This window comes from Cetorhinus maximus, chromosome 7, assembly GCF_964194155.1.
Source record: "Cetorhinus maximus chromosome 7, sCetMax3.hap1.1, whole genome shotgun sequence".
Classification (NCBI taxonomy): Eukaryota; Metazoa; Chordata; class Chondrichthyes; order Lamniformes; family Cetorhinidae; genus Cetorhinus; species Cetorhinus maximus.
Genome location: NC_135885.1, coordinates 60,423,673 through 60,438,720, shown reverse-complemented (window position 1 = coordinate 60,438,720; position 15,048 = coordinate 60,423,673). Strand labels below are relative to the sequence as shown.

Below are 15,048 nucleotides of genomic sequence, written 5' to 3'. Positions count from 1 at the left end.
GAGTGATAAACTTCTGAGAACTGGGCTCATCATTTCATGACTAGTTCAAAATGGCTATGTCTTATCAACTGCTTTACAGCATCTACTGTGTATGAGGTGGGAGGGGCTGGAATTCTTTAATGCAATTGGTTTGAAATGTATATTGACAGCCTTCCAAAACTAAAAGCTACATAGAAATCCAACACATGATCTATTGGCAGAAGTTCTGCCAAACTGATTTTGCCCTGATCAAAATCATATGATTCTGACTGTGGTGTGCTATTCCCTTCACCTTTCAACTCTGTTCCACGCTGTATCCCTCCTCCTTCTCCTTTTCTCCTCTGTGGAAATGCCTAAGGCTCTATTATAGCTATCTCACCAAAACTAGCGTGTTTAAAGGCTTCTCCACCCCTCTGCTGTCTAACTACTATGTCAGCATTAAGATTGGATAAGAGAGAACTTCTTTCACTCACTGTTGACAAGACTAAATACATCCTATTTGACTCGTGTCAAATAGTTCTTAGTGACTGGCCCAATCCTCTCCCTGACAGTTTGCTCAAGCTGAGCCAGAAGGTGTGCGAAATCAGTATGTTGTTTGACCCTGAGCTACTCTTCAAACCCTACATCATTTCCAACTCTGCAACATCAACAGACTCTGCCCTTGTCTCATGCGCATTAACAGTGTAAAATTCATCCATACTGTACTCATCGGAAAGCTCAATGTTCTTGCTGGAAGTCCCACCCTTCACAATGGAGACTTGTTTAAAACCTTTAGCTAGTCTCTTACCCCACAAACAAAAAAACTTCATGAAACTCCATTACGTAGTCTGTTTTGGGATGCAAATCTTGTCATCTTTGTCCATGTGCCAGGAATGGAAGTCCTAGATGCAAAGCCCTTTGCTTATAGATTTATTAGAGGAAATTGTGCTCCAAAGACAACACATACTGTTGCAGCTTTCTGTGGAGGATCTCACGTTACAGTCACTAAGCTCTTTAGTAGATTGATCCTTGAATTCCTAACACTGCATTCCAGTCCTGACATTCATCCCTTGGCTGCACCAGTCCTGTGATCTGTGAACTCACCCCAGTTTACATTAACGTCTATTCATTTAGCATTTCAGAGACTTGCTGTCTCTGCGGTACCAGTGCGTGAGATCCATGGCCTTCATGATGGACTTAAAACATAGCCTAAGCTGCCTGGCTGATTACCTTCCAGAGAAGGGTAAAAGCAACTTTGTATATAGTTGTAAAACAGGTTTATCTACCAGAAGGTGAAGACCGCACAAAGAACAGACAACTGCCTTTGCGACAAAAACAAAAATAGCTGGAAAAACTCAGCAGGTCTGACAGCATCTGTGGAGAAGAACACAGTTAACGTTTCAAGTCCGTATGACTCTTCATCAGGCCTTTGCGACTCCTGTTTTTACAAACCATGGAGGGGCCTTGAAGGTCTAGGCTGGATTGAGCATGTTCCAGAAGCATTCTGCTGCAGTTTCCTGAAGAAACTATTTGTTTGCTGCAAAATTGAGTCTTTAAAGGAAAATGGAATCCTTAATACAACTTTTGTCATCAGTGCTCCTAACAGTCTACAAAAGGGCTTGCAGTGCCTGGTTGCTGAAATGAGGTTCTCTCTTGTTGAGACATTCTGTAAGATGTTGTAACTCTTTCGAGTTATCAACAGATCGCATGTAACTCTTTCGAGTACATTCACAGTTCTTGGTTTCCAGGAGTGGGACATGAACCCACAATCTTCTGATTCAAAGGCGAGGGTGCTATGAACTGAGCCACAGCTGACACCTCTAAGATGTTGTAAGGTGTGCAACCCAGCACTGATGAACAAACCGTTTGACACTTGCAACATTTAAGTGGATTGCTAGCTATCAGCTTTAAAGGATAATGCAATTATCATAATTGGTTGCAATTTTTTTTGATTACCACAAACAGGATTGCATTTTCTGAAATCAGACTTTTAATTCTATTCATTCCTGTAATGTTAGTGGAAGTTAATTTAAACAACTATATATTGTTTCTTAGGTAATGCACAGCAACTCAGCAATTAATAGCATTTGGTAGCCTCTATGGAATAAGACAAATGGCTGTGTACCCAATTCAGGATGTGTCCATTCTACTAATATTTTAGTTTTTACAAGTCTGAGAGTTCAGGACAAGCTACATTTAAAATGTGCACTTTTAAGGTGCACTTCAAAAGATTTTTTTTTCAAAATTTTGAAGAGGCTACTGAGGACTTGTATTATCTGTCCTCCTTTTCTTTTCCCTCACACTTCTGAGAATTATGGAAATGACCTAATTGGAGCATCCTGCCCTCATTTTTGTCAGCCCAAAAAACCATCTCTAGATAAATATAAATGAAGAAACCCATTTGGCTCATCCTAATTCATGAATCTTATTTCCTATGAGAGCAACCAGCTTAATTAAATATCTCCCAACATTTCTGCTTCCACATCATTCCTAAATTTACCATACCCTAATTTCACAAGATCATAAGGAATAGGAGCAGGAGTACGCCATTTGGTCCATCGAACCTGCTCTGCCATTTGTTACGGCTGACCTCATTGTGGCCTTAACTCCACTTTCCTGCTGGCCCCCATAACCCTTGACTCCCTTGTCGATTAAAAATTAATCTAACTCAGCCTTGAATATATTCAATGACCCAGCCTCCTCTGCACTCTGTGGAAGAGAGTTCCAGAGACTAATGACCCTCTGAGAGAAGAAATTCCCTCTCATCTCCATCTTAAATGGGAGGCTCCTTATTTTTAAACTGTGTTCCCTATTAGTAGATTCTTCCACGAGTGGAAACGTCCTTTCAGTATCTATTCTTTCAAGCCCTCTCAGAATCATATGAGCCAGAATTGTCCGGCCCCATTGGCATCAGGCATCATGGCAGGCAAGGAGGGGACAATATGGTGAGAAGGCCAAAAATCAAAATTCATGCCGTCATAAAACCAGTTTGCAATTGTCCTCTCCACGCGTCAATGGCGGGCCGCATTTCCCTTTGCCGCAGGTCAGGAAACTAACTTCAATATTTTAGCATCTCATTATAAGCCCTGCTTATCAGAATCATTCCCCCCACACTGGATCATCTGGGCACATCGGTGTGATTGCACGCTGACATGTTTAACAACTGTACATAAGTGATGTGCACCTGGTGAACTGCACTTCGCTCAGCACTTCAAGGTCTGTTTGCCTACCTTGCTTCAAGCAACACTCAGTCATCAGCGCCAGGCTTCCAGGCAGTACAACATCACTTTTAACTGGCCTCACAGGCAGGTGTCTACCTACCAGATCAGCTGTAGTGTGGGGGTGGCTTTTCAGTGGCTGCAGGGCTAAGGCTTGCTTGGGGAAGGGGGAGAAGTGGCCCCAGGCAAGGGAAGAGGCTGCAATGCAAGGGCTGTACTTGCGGGGGTGGGGGAGAGGGGGGTGGTGGTGGTATCCCAGGTGGAAAAGTAGTTTAGCAGGAAAGACGGTTGATGAACGTTTAAGAAAATAGTTCATGACTCTCAGCAAAGATATATCCAAGTGAGGAAGAAAGGAAGAAGGATTCAAGGAAGGGGATAAACCAACCATGGTTAACCAAAGAAGTTAAGGACAGTGTCAAATTGAAAGAAAAAACATACATGCAATGTGGCAAAGATTAGTGGTAAGTCAGAGGGTTGGGAAAGTTTTAAAAACCAACACAAGATAACCAAAAAAATAATGAGGGAGAAAATAAACTTTGAGGGTGAACTAGCAATGTAATATAAAAACAAATATATAAAAAGGAAGAGAGAGGCCAAAGTGAACATAGGACCCTTAGAGGATGAGGCTGGGGAAATAATAATGGGGAATCAGGAAATGGCAGAGGAGTTGAATAAATGCTTTGCTTCAGTCTTACGTAGAAGACACTAATCGCATAGCAAAAATTCTAAATCAAGAGGCAAATGTGGAAGTAGGAAATAAATACAATAACTATCACTAGAGAAAAAGCACTAGGGAAACTAATGGGGCTAAAGGTCGATAAGTCCCCTGGACCTGATGGGTTGCATCCTAGGATATTAAAGGGAGTAACTACTGTGATAGTGGATGTACTGGTAGTAATCTTCCAAAAATCCTTAGATCCTGGAAAAGCCCCAGAGGATTGGAGAATGGTCGATGTAACACCCTTATTCAAAAAGGGAGGGAGACAAAAAAACAGGTAACTATAAGCCAGTTAGCTTAACACCTGTCATTGGGAAAATGTTGGAGTCTATTATAAAGGATGTAATAGCAAAGCATTTAGAAATACATAATCTAATCAAGCAGAATCAACATGGCTTCATGAAGGGGAAATCATGCCTGACAAATTTATTAGAACTTGAGGTAACAAGCAGGATGGATAAAGGGGAACCAGTAGATATTTGGATTTCTAAAAGGCGTTCGATAAGGTACTGCAAATATGGCTACTTAATAAGATAAGAATCCGTGGTGTTGTGGGTAGTATATCAGCATGGTTAGAGGATTGACTAACTAATAGAAGACAGAGAGTTGGGATACAGGGGGCGTTTTCGGGATGGCAACCTGTAACGAGTGGAGTGCCACAGGGATCAGTGCTGGGGCCTCAATTATTTACAATATATATTAATGACTTAGATGAGGGAAATGAATGTACTATCATGAAGTTTGCAGGTGACACAAAAATAGGTGGGAAGGCAAGTGGTGAGGATGAGGCAAAGAGTCTACAGAGGGATATAGACAGGTTAAGTGAGTGGGCAAAAACTTGGCAGATGGAATATAATGTGGGAAAATGTGATGTTATGCACTTTGACAGGAAGGATAGAGGAGCTGAATGTTATTTAAATGGAGAAAGACTGCAGAAGGCTGCAGCACAGAGGGATTTGGGAGTCCTTGTGCATGAATCCCAAAAAGCTAACATATAAGTTCAAGAGGTAATAGGGAAGGCAAGTGGAAGGTTGCCCTTTATTTCAAAGGGAATAGAGTATAAAAATAGAGAAGTCTTGTTAAAACAATACAAGGCACTAGTTAGACCACACCTAGAATACTGTGAACAATTTTGCTCCCCTTATCTAAGGAAAGATATACTGGCATTAGAGGCAGTCCAGAGAATGTTCACTAGGTTGATCCTGGGTATGGAGGTATTTTCTTATGAGGAGAGGTTGAGTAGATTGGGCCTGTACTCATTGGAGTTTAGAACAATGAGAGGAGACCTCATTGAAACATATAAGGTTCTTAGGGGGCTTGACAGGGTGGATGCTGAAAGGTTGTTTCCCCTTGTAGTAGGGTCTAGGACCAAAGGGCATAATCTCAGAGTAAGGGGGCACCTATTTAAAACAGAGATGAGGAGGAATTTCTTCTCTCAGAGGGTACTCAATCTGTGGAATTCTTTACCGCAGAAGGCTGTAAATGCTGGGTCATTAAGTATATTCAAGGCTGAGGTAGACAGATTTTTAATCAGTAAGGGAATCAAGAGTTATGGGGAAAAGGCAGGAAAGTGGAGTTGAGGATTATCAGATCAGCCATGATCTCGTTGAATGGCGGAGCAGACTTGATGGGCCGAATGGCCTACTTCTGCTCCTACATCTTATGGTCTTATGGTGTGTGTGGGGGCACATGTTGATCTGTGCAAGTGGAGGTGAGAGATTTGAGAGCTGAGGAGGCAGTTTCCAGAGGAGATGAGGACCAATAAAGGTGTGAGGGTGTGTGTGAGAGAGTGATTAGTGGTGTTCCTTGAGCTGGCAGTGAGTGAGATGCCAGTGAATGTGTGATGGCCTTTTGAGTGTGTAAGTTTAGAGTGATGAGATAGTTGCCTTACCCTGGTGGCACAGATGAGATCATTCATCCTCTTTCTGCATTGGATGGCCAACCCCTTGTGTGCAGCATTGGCACTGACCACCTCTGCCACTGCCTCCCAAGCTGAAATGGTGAGACTGATGGGCCTCCTGTGGCCAGAGCGGGGGCAGAGGACTTCGCCGCGGGCCTCCACGGCATCTAGAAGGATGCGTCACTGAATCGTTGCGGGGGAGGGCTGCACTCTTCTTGGCTCTTGGGGCCATGCCTTCACTGGAGCAGTCCTGGGCTGCAAACATTGAGAACTTTGTGTGAGGCAGCAGTTTAAATATGGCACCCTGCATGAGGCAGCAGCGAGATAACAGCATGGCGAGCAAATTGAAGGCCGCCCGCCAGCGAGATGAAGTTTTTCCTGTGGCTGCATAATTATTGAGGTGGGAATGGGACGGTATGGCATGAAAATTCGTCATTGCAGCTGGCGGGTAAAACTACTTTTTTCCCGCCCACTACCGCACTTGTACAAATCTGGGACGATTCTGCCCATATATATTTTAATAAGGTCACCTCTCATTCTCCTAAACTACAAAGAGTATCGGCCCAATTTGCTCAACCTTTCTTTATAAGACAGCCCCCTCATCCAAGAAATCTGTATGGTGAACCTTTTCTGAACTGCTTCCAATGCAAGTTTGAACCTATATTCCCTTGCCTTACTTTCGTGGGTTACCTTAAAGTAGTATTTTAAGGTAAACCATAACATTGTTGCTTTGTAATGGCACAGTTATCATTCACAGACAGTGTAGCAATGGAAATTTGGTGCATAAAATTTTAATAATCTTGGTTTAGAAGAAAGTCAACAAAAATTTGCATGGATATAAAAAATTGTTACATACTTTTTAACTGTAATTTGCTATGTAGTATAGTTAAACCTGTTTTACTTTAAAGGTAGTGTGCAGCAAAGCCTTTCCTGTTAGCATTGAAGGTTATATTAAGACTTATTGCAGATATTGTTTGAACAGTTCCCTAGTCTAAGGTTACCTGGATCAATGTTTGCTGTGTCTCATTATTATTCTCTTCTTCCCTTTAGCCATCTGAGTCTTCACAAGAGTTCTGAGAAAACTCTAATCTGAAGCAATGTCTCTTCAGCTATTCCGACTTTCTCTTGCGATTATTTGTGTACTTCTGGTGACTTTCACATTCCCAGGTAGGCAAAAGGATTTCAAAGAGATGTTCCCAGGGAGTTTCAAATTTTTTACACACTTAGTAGGATATCTTACTTTTCACTTAGCACAAAGGATTTTTTCAAGAGTATGAAATGTATGTTATACTTACAGATCCCTACAAGGAAAAATCCATCCATACAGCAATACAATACAGAGTATTTTCAACTCATTTTGAAGGCCATAACATTGTTTGAACAATTTAGTGTTAAGTTTACTGGTATATTTTATATCAAATAGAATTAATGAATGTGCTTGTGTTAACTCAATGCCCATGGGGCCCAAATCCTGAAATTCATCATATTTCTTTACACCTTACATCTGCAGCACTTGACTTGAGTGTTCACTCTCTCTTGCCTTAGGTTGGAAGGTACCATAAGCAAGACTACACCCTCTTTGAAGCACACATTCAAAAAATAACTTCATTCATCTTGAATATAAGAAGTTACTTAGAACAAACTGTGCAGACTTGAGTAAATTCACAGCTGGCAGTATCAAATCTAAGTACAAGCCTTTGCTGTCTGTAAATATTTAGAAAATGTGAAAGACTAGAGATTTACATTTTTCTTAAGGTATTGTTATTTTAATTGCTTTCAGTGCAATTGTTTTGAGTATTTGAATATGACTAGAATGACAAATCCTTATCATTCCTCCTACATGGAAACCTAAAATAAAACCTCCCAAAACTGGTGGCTCACTTACTGTCTTAAATCACCCAAACTGAAATAATTTTACAATAAAATATTTCAGTTTTTCCCATAAATATTGGCCAGAGAAAATCTTTATGAATGGAATCCCAATGCAGCTATACACAAGCCCTAGGGATTACTGGTGATATTAGCAGATATTAATGCTTAATATGTCTATATAATGTTCCTCTGTTATTTTAACATTGGTGTTAACCAGTTTACATAATTGTCAAGGACTATCCAATGAATGGATGGAGTGTTCAATCATAATTTCTGTAGTGGCATCTTCCCCATGATGTTCATTATGTTAAAACAAGGTGGTATCACTTAAGAATTACTTGGTCATGGGGAAAGATATATTATCAAGATGGCTTGTGCAAATCTTTTTTTGTCACATTTTGCTGAGTTTACATACAAGGTTTTTGCTTGCAGACAGATAACATTAAGATTTCTTGTCTATACAGAAGGGAGGAGAAAGTGTATGTATTTGCTCCCTGAGATTCAATTGGGTTAGGGAACCTGTTTAGTATTGATGTCCTTCTTGTCAATGGATGAGTTACTGATGCTGCCTTGTATCCCCTCTGGGGTTAGTCCTACGTTCTCCTGGGAAGTATACAAAACTCTGATTCTTCTATTTCATTAAAGCCCAAAGCAATTATCTCCACAATTAAGCATCACAGAATCACAGAATTTTAATGGCGCGGAAGGAGGCCATTCGGCCCATCGTGTCTGCACCAACTCTCCAAATGAGCATTATGGTCTAGTGCCATTGCCCAGCCCTTTCCCTGTACTCCTGCCGTAGTTTCTAAACTGCCTAGCACTTTATAGGAAAGGATTTTGAGACCTCCATGGACTTCTTTCTGTTTTTTCTTGCCAAAAGAGAGATTTTACTTTGATGCTTTTGTTTTTGCTGTTTTCTCTGTTCCTGCACATTCACTTTTGGCCTGTGTAGTAAAGATCTTTCTGATTATAGGTTCAATATTTTATAAGTGTGGATTTTGATAACAACCCTGAGTCAAAGAAACTTGCATATGCCAACCTTTCTCCATTTTAAGCTATCATCAGGGCTTTGAGGCCTGAGTCTGCAAGCTAATGCTTGCTGATCAAGCAAGTGGTGCCTCACCAAACACCGCACCACCCTGTCCGGCTCAGCACTGCTCCTTCTGTTACTAAAAGTTTCATCACCCTTTGCATAGCTTAGGTAGGAGTTCTAATAAGAATAGAAAGATTGATCTACAGTATACATGCGGCGACTAGAATCAACTTAGGCCACAAGTAGGAGCAGTGTTAAGAGAAGAGAGAAAGGGAAAGGGCAAGGAGTCGAGCTTTAAGGTGGGGTGGACATTTGCCAACATAAACTTGAGTGAAGGAAGAGGCTTTTATTTGTTCAGGGGGTAGAAGATCACCTTAATTAACTGAGAGAAAGTGGAAGAAAGCCTTCATTAACTGGTTTGGAGAGTAGGAGAAACCAAATAAACAAGTGAACATCTTTCATGCCCTCGGGATATTCCAAAGCACTTCATTCAGCTAATTACTTTTGTAATGTAGGAAAATAACAGTATTTAACAAGTGAGATAAATGATCAATTAATCTGCTTGGTTGAGGGATGAATGTTGCCCAGAGAGAACTCTTTGAATTGTGTCATGGCAGGAATTGGCTCATTGTTTGCTGATGCTTCAACCTGAACCATTTACTCACAGTTTCCTTTTTCAGTGGTGATTCGTCATTGCCTTCCACTCTCAGGGGCAAGAGGGGTGAGGATTCTATCAACTGAGCCAAACTGAACCCAGCCAGCATTGACTGAAGGGATGAGGGAAGAATGCTAGTGTAGGGAAACCATAGCAAATTGAACTGAGGAATGATGGGAAGAAATAGAGTCATAGTAGAAATTGGGCAGTTAGGAGAAGGAGAAGGCATCTCAGAAATAGTTGGATGAAATTAAAGTGTCGCTGAACAAGGGGGGCCATGAGGTTGGAAATGAGAGTCTGGCTATTGATGTCATTTTTTGGGCAAGTGATCATCTGTTTTTACCTTTTTTCTTAAGAAGTTACAATTCAATTTTCAAGAAAAAGATACTTTTTGAAAAGAAAAAACCAGATACACTGTATGTCTCCAGAACTCCCCTCTGCTTTCAGCTCCTTATGTGTTTTCTCCTCCAATCCAAGTGGGAGAATGCTTAAAATTAAAGTCCTGTGTTACTTTTTCATCTGATATTCTTGACAATCGAGGCTGTTCTTGAGCTGTAGCTGTTTCATGTCTGTCAGCTTTTTCTGGGTTGACATACTTTAAAAGGATTTGCCCAATTTGTGGGAGCCTCAGAGATAGAACCATCTGTAATGCTAATGTTTGCCTTTTATTGGTGTACCACTATGATAAGTAAATGGAGAGTCACACACAGTTTAACAAGCTAATGCATACTAATAAGTTTGAAACAACTGTATTTAGTACTTTGATTAGAACTAGTATTATTTTCAGCTATCAAAGCTGGAGACTTTTCTTTCCTGTTGGACACGCTTAGAACAATAGCATTAGTGAATTAGAAATGTGTTTTTGTGTATACATATATGTGCTTTGAGTGATCTTAGTTCAGCAATGAATCATCTGTCCCATTGATCCTCATAAACTTCATTCCGTTATTTTATCTATTCAAAAGCATCTTAAACTTAATTCCTTTTTCAGATGGATCAAGTGGAAACAAATTGCGCAAGATGATTGAGAAAAGAAGTGGTAAGGAACATCATCTTGATGCCTTTTTTGTGCATGATTTATGTAGGAGGTCAAAGAGCAAACTATTTCTTAGATGGGACCGTTGAAATCCATGTGGAGGAATTGAGAGATTGAATGTTCTGTGAGCTTGTGAGGAATGGCCATTAGGCAAGGTTTTATTTCAGAAGTTAACCACATCATCATTGTCTGGGCTTGTGCTTAGGCCTGGAATACATCTGTGGTTGATAAGTCACCAACTGGTGGGTAGGAAATAGGCTGCATGACTTATAGATTTGCAGCTGCTTCAAGAGGTAGGCATTGTGATATGCAGATTTGGAAGGTATTTTTTATTCGTTCAAGGGATGTGGGCGTCATTGGGTAGGCTGGCATTTATTGCCCATCCCTAATTGCTCTTGTTCAGAGGGCATTTAAGAGTCAACCACATTGCTGTGGGTTTGGAGTCACATGTAGGCCAGACCAGGTAAGGATGGCAGGTTTCATTCCCTTAGACATTAATTAGAGGACATTAGTGAGCCAGATGGGTTTACAATCGGCAATGTTTTGTGGTCATCATTAGATTTTTAATTCCAGATTTTTATTGAATTCAAATTCCACCATCTGCCGTGGTGGAATTCGATTCGAACCTGAGTCCCCAAAGCATTACCCTGGTTCTCTGGAATACTAGTCTAGTGAACAAACCACTATGCTATCACCTCCCCATAAAGTAGGCAAGCTTCTTTTAAAAAAAACCACAATATTCTAGAACAGGGCAACTTCCCAGTATATTTTTGCCAGAGATGACATGGCACTCGAGGGCCTAAGTAAGAAGATGGAAATAACTTATAATCAGAAGGGCATATTGAACACAATGTAAACCTTCTCCATGGATAATTTTTCTTATTGTTCTCACATATGTCAATGATCAGATTCTTGTCCTGATTTTCAATGTAAATATATAAATATGAACACCACTTTCTTGAGTCCATAACAATACCTAGTTGGATGTTTGTACATTCTATTGAGTGCTCCATTGTAGCTTTTGTACAATCCAAAAAGGTACGGAAAACCTCAAAACATGTCATTTTTGATTTACCTAACCTGTTTACTGATCTCCTAATCACTACTATCTCAGTATCCAAAATTTTATTGCCTGTACAGCCAAGGGGACATGCTGTTTGCAACAGGCAAAGTACTGACTGTACTCAACTAGCCCGTGCTTGCAAATCTCAAAACATAAGGTGGAATCGTCCCAGATTTGCACTAAGTGCGGTAGCGGGCGTGTAAAACGACATTTTACCTGTCAGCCGCGATGACGGGTTTTCACGCTGTATAGTCCCAAGCCCGTCACATTATTTATGCATTCCCGGGAAACACACCGTTTCCATGGTGGGTTGGATCTCGTTCGCCCGCCATGCCATCACCTCGCCAGGCTCCATATTTAAAGTCCAGCCACGCGCACACATCTCAGTGCCTCCTGCCTAGAACTACTGAAGGGAAGACATCCACGAAAGGCAAAAAGACTGCAGCCCCCAGGTTTAGTGGCACATCACTGGAATGCCATTTGGATGTCATGGAGGCCCGCTGTGATGTCCTCTATTTCCGCTCTAGCCGCAAGATGGGCAGCAGCATCACCAATCCAGCATGGTAGGCAGTGGCAGCAGTGGTCAGTGCCAATGCTGTACAGAAGAGGTTGGCCATCCAATGCAGATAGAGGATGAATGATCTTATCCATGCAGCCAGGGTATGGCAACCATTTCATCACCTTAAACTCACACACTCAAGCCCATCACACATTCACTGGCATCTCACACACTACCAGCTCAAGGAATGTCACCACCCATTCTCACACACCCTCACATATCCTTGTGGCCTTATCTCCTCTAGAGACTGCCTCCTCACCATCTTGAGGCCACTAGCAAAGATCAACATGTACCCCCACACACACCCTGAGATACCCTCCCCTTCCCCAGTACAGCTCTCATCCTGCTGCCTCTTTCCTTGCCTAATGCAAGCAAGCCATTGAAAAGCCACCCACATATGGCTGATCTGGTAAGTAGACACCTACCCGTGAACCCCCCTAAAAGTGACATAGTGTTGTCTGTGAAGTCTGCTGCTGATGACTGCAAGTGCTGACTGAAGCAAGGTAGGCAAATAAACCTTGAAGTCCCAAGTGAAGTGCAGCCCACCAGGTGCACGTCAGTTATGTGCTGTTGTGAAACACGTTGGCGTGTTTTCCCTCCAACATGGGAGGACAATCCAGCAGCTGGGGGAAGAGTCCGACGTGCTGGCCTTATAATGATATGCTGATGTATTACAATGAGGTTGCCGACGTCTGATGGTGGGAAATGCGGCTCACCATCGGCAGGCTGAGTGGACAATCGCAAACTGGTTTCACGCTGTCATGAAACCAATTGCGCCATATTGTCTGCTCACACCACCAAACAGGCCCGCCACCAGCAGGCACGGAAAATCCCGGCCATAGCGTTCAACATTAGGTGTGATTCTGCGATTGGACAACACTTACTAAACAATCCCGATTATGCTAAGAACTACACTAACAACCAATTTAAGATTATCAGCCGGGCTCACAGTGTGGATCATATATTCACACACAGGGCACTGTCCTTTGCAAACAAAAAGAACATGTCAACGCATTGCACTTTTTCCAACTAAACAAAAACTTTGGGGAACAGCCATTCCCTGGTTCATTTCCCATGGCAATGCCTTGACCAATCAGAGTCAACTTGGCTGGTATGAATTTAAACAGAAGCTCAACTATTCCCTGGTGCATTCTCCATGGCAACTACCAATCAGTCAGCACCCTCTTCTTATGCAATATAAATTGTTGTTCCCTTTGAGATTTGGTATTCCTGTGTCTGTCCTAATGAGTGAGACAAAAGACTTCAAAAGCATGTCTCCTTTTTTCAGCAATATTCAAGTTCTGTATTACCAAGTCACTAATTACAATATAGTAAAAATGGTCACATAGTTATTATGGATAACTGAGCTTGTCATTTTCTTCATTACAACATAAATATTAGAGTGTAGCACAAATGTTTAAAAGTCTTCTTATTCTGCTACTACCGTGTGTTCTTAATGCTAATATTAGAAAGATGTCATCAGAAAAGGCCATTTGATGGTGTTGGTTGTAATTGTTGGTAACAATCTGGTCCCAAACTCTAGCCTAAAAAAACCAGTATTCCTAGTTACACACACATAGTTAGCTGATATTGCAGAAGACTAACAACATAACTAATATCATGCTATTATATCAGCATTCAATTCTATTGGGAGACTTTTTTCTTTCCTGTGGCCGATGAAGTTTCACATTTATAAAGGGCTGCTGTACAAAGCCCTCAATAGGCTGGATTTTGTGGTCAGTGGCAAACGAACTTGCCCATAGACCTTTTAGGGCCTTTTGTACTGGAAGTTCATCTTGGCCAACTGTCAAAAATACAACAACTTCTGCAAATCATCTGAAGGAATAAGACTCTAGCACTTGGAAAGTTCATTTTCAGTGTTGGAGAGGTTGTTTGACAGTAATTCAGACTTAGCACATTATTAAAAATGTACTTACACTGAAATGGACAATCCTTAACTTTTCTTGTTTAGTGTGCATGTATCAGGTAAGTACAGCAACAGTACAGCAACTTCACACCATTCAATGGGTGTAATCGTTCGTGCGCTCTGGTGTCTGGGGTGCTTGGTGGTGTGAGTGGACAATATGGCGAAAAGGCCAAAAATCGGTTTCACAACATCGTGAAGCCAGTTTGCGATTGTCCGCTCAGCCTATTAATGGTGGGCCATGTTTCCCAACATTGGACGTTGAGAACCTCATTGTAATACATCTGTGTATCATTCTAAGGCCAACACGCCAGAATCATCCCCTCCCCCCGCCCCCGGTGGATTGTTCATCTACGTCGACGTGATTGCACGCCGGTACAGAACACGTCTTGACAACTGTGACGTGCAGAAGTCAGGCTTACCGTCAGGGCCTTGCTCACATCGTGGACACCCGAGGAACAGAAGATGCTGGAGCCCAACAGCAATGGCACACTGGAGGAACTTCCGTGGCTTGCTGGGTGGATTCTCATGGACGTGGCTGTGCTGTGAAGCAGCTCACGGAATTTAGAAAGTCACTGTTGAGGGTCTGCTCACAACGGATGATGGTCGAGGGGGCGGAGAGGAAGGTCCACCTGTATTTGGGAGAGGAAAATGTACCTGGGGGGTGCGAGGGGTGTGGTGCAGGAGAGGAAGGTCTAGGACTGACTAGGAGAGGAAGAGATGTCAGGATGGAGTGAGGTTGGGAGGGGGGAATGAAGTTGTCAGGATGGGGTCAGGTTGCGGGGGGGAATGAAGGTGTCAGGGTGGGTGAGGTTGGGAGAGGGAATGAAGGTGTCAGGGTGGGTGAGGTTGGGAGAGGGAATGAAGGTGTCAGGGTGGGTGAGGTTGCGGGGGGTGGAATGAAGGTGTCAGGGTGGGTGAGGTTGGGAGAGGGAATGAAGGTGTCAGGGTGGGTGAGGTTGGGAGGGGGGGAATGAAGATGTCAGGGTGGGTGAGGTTGGGAGGGGGGGAATGAAGGCGTCAGGGTGTGGGGAGATTGGGAAGGAGGGAATTAAGGTGTCACGATCGGGGGAGGTTGGGAGGGGGGAAGCCATGGACAGGATGAGGATGCG

The 15,048-nt window shown here is 42.4% G+C and overlaps 1 protein-coding gene across 1 annotated transcript in view; it reads left to right on the top strand.

Moving 5' to 3' along the window:
• ecrg4a (ECRG4 augurin precursor a) overlaps window positions 1-15,048 on the top strand; it is a 43,894-nt gene that overhangs the window by 12,425 nt on the left and 16,421 nt on the right. The window contains exons 2-3 of the mRNA XM_078545577.1: window positions 6,845-6,961; window positions 10,346-10,393. Coding sequence (XP_078401703.1) covers window positions 6,892-6,961; window positions 10,346-10,393 — 118 coding nt within the window. The 5' untranslated portion in view covers window positions 6,845-6,891. The remainder of the gene's footprint in view (window positions 1-6,844; window positions 6,962-10,345; window positions 10,394-15,048) is intronic.